Source organism: Psammomys obesus, unplaced genomic scaffold, assembly GCF_907164565.1.
Source record: "Psammomys obesus unplaced genomic scaffold, mPsaObe1.curated_primary_1811, whole genome shotgun sequence".
Lineage (NCBI taxonomy): Eukaryota > Metazoa > Chordata > Mammalia > Rodentia > Muridae > Psammomys > Psammomys obesus.
The window spans coordinates 1-1078 of NW_026596304.1; the positions used below are offsets into that span (position 1 = coordinate 1).

Genomic DNA, 1078 nt, shown 5'->3' on the forward strand with positions numbered 1-1078 from the left:
TAGAATATGAACAGAAGAGAGCTCAGCTGAGCCAGTACTTTGATGCTATCAAGAATTCTCAGCATGTAGAAGTCGAGAGCATCCCTTTGCCAGACATGCCACATGCTCCTTCCAACATATTGATCCAGGACCTTCCACTTCCTGGTGCCCAGCCACCCTCCATTCTTAAAAAAAAAACCTCGGCCTATGGGCCTCCAACTCGAGCAGTGTATTCCCTTCCTCTCCTTGGACATGGTGTTCCATGTTTGCCCCCTGGCAGAAAACCACCTGGCCCTCCCCCTGGCCCAGCTCCTCCTCAAGTCCTGCAGATGTATGGTCGTAAAGTTCGCTTTGCTCCAGATCTTCCCACTCGGAGGCAAGGTGAAGACATGCCGTATGGTCCAGAACTTGTTCAGCGGGGTCATGATGACGGTGGCTATCCTGAGGACATGGATCAGGATAAGTATGACGACAGCACTGAGGTCAGTGACACTGACAGATGTGAGGCAGAGAGTGGGGGGGGGTGAGTTGGGGCACCGTGATGACAGTGAGGAAGTCTATCCTGAGGAAAAGAAGTCAGGTCTGAGTGTCCGATTTGCTGATATGCCTGGAAAATCGAGGAAGAAGAAGAACATGAAGGATCTGACTCCTCTTCAAGCCATGATGCTTCGAATGGCAGGTCAGGAAATCCCTGAGGAAGGACAAGAAGTGGAGGAATTTTCAGAGGAGGAGGAGGATGAGGACTCTGGTGATTCTGAATCGGAAAGCAGTGGCAAAAGCAGCATAAAGAGGACTGCCACTCTGATGGCACATCTGCTGCCCCTTCACAACAACAGGCTCCTCCACAGTCTGCCCCTCCTTCTCAGATCCAAGCACCTCCCGAGCCAGGACCACCACCTCTTGGATCACTGCCTGTCCCACCCTTATGGCCTCCTGGACCACCTCCAGGGGCTCCTCCGTTCCTGAGACCACCTGGAATTCCACAAATCCAAGGGCCTTTACCACAACTTTTACCTCCAGGACCACCACCAGGCCGACCATCTGGCCCTCCACCAGGTCCCCCTCCTCGAGGACCCCCACCAAGGCTACCTCCTCCTGC

At 53.8% G+C, this 1078-nt stretch overlaps 1 protein-coding gene across 1 annotated transcript; it reads left to right on the top strand.

The window, feature by feature from the left end:
- Positions 1-18: 18 nt before the first annotated feature.
- On the top strand, positions 19-1072 carry LOC129668974 (uncharacterized). Its single transcript, XM_055597014.1, has one exon. It carries the CDS (start codon positions 187-189, stop codon positions 943-945), a length of 759 nt encoding a protein of 252 aa, XP_055452989.1. The 5' UTR covers positions 19-186; the 3' UTR covers positions 946-1072.
- The last annotated feature ends 6 nt before the right edge of the window (positions 1073-1078 follow it).

Excerpts from the sequence above, each read along its gene's own strand:
- LOC129668974 (XM_055597014.1), top strand. The coding sequence starts at position 187 with ATGGGCCTCCAACTCGAGCAGTGTATTCCCTTCCTCTCCTTGGACATG.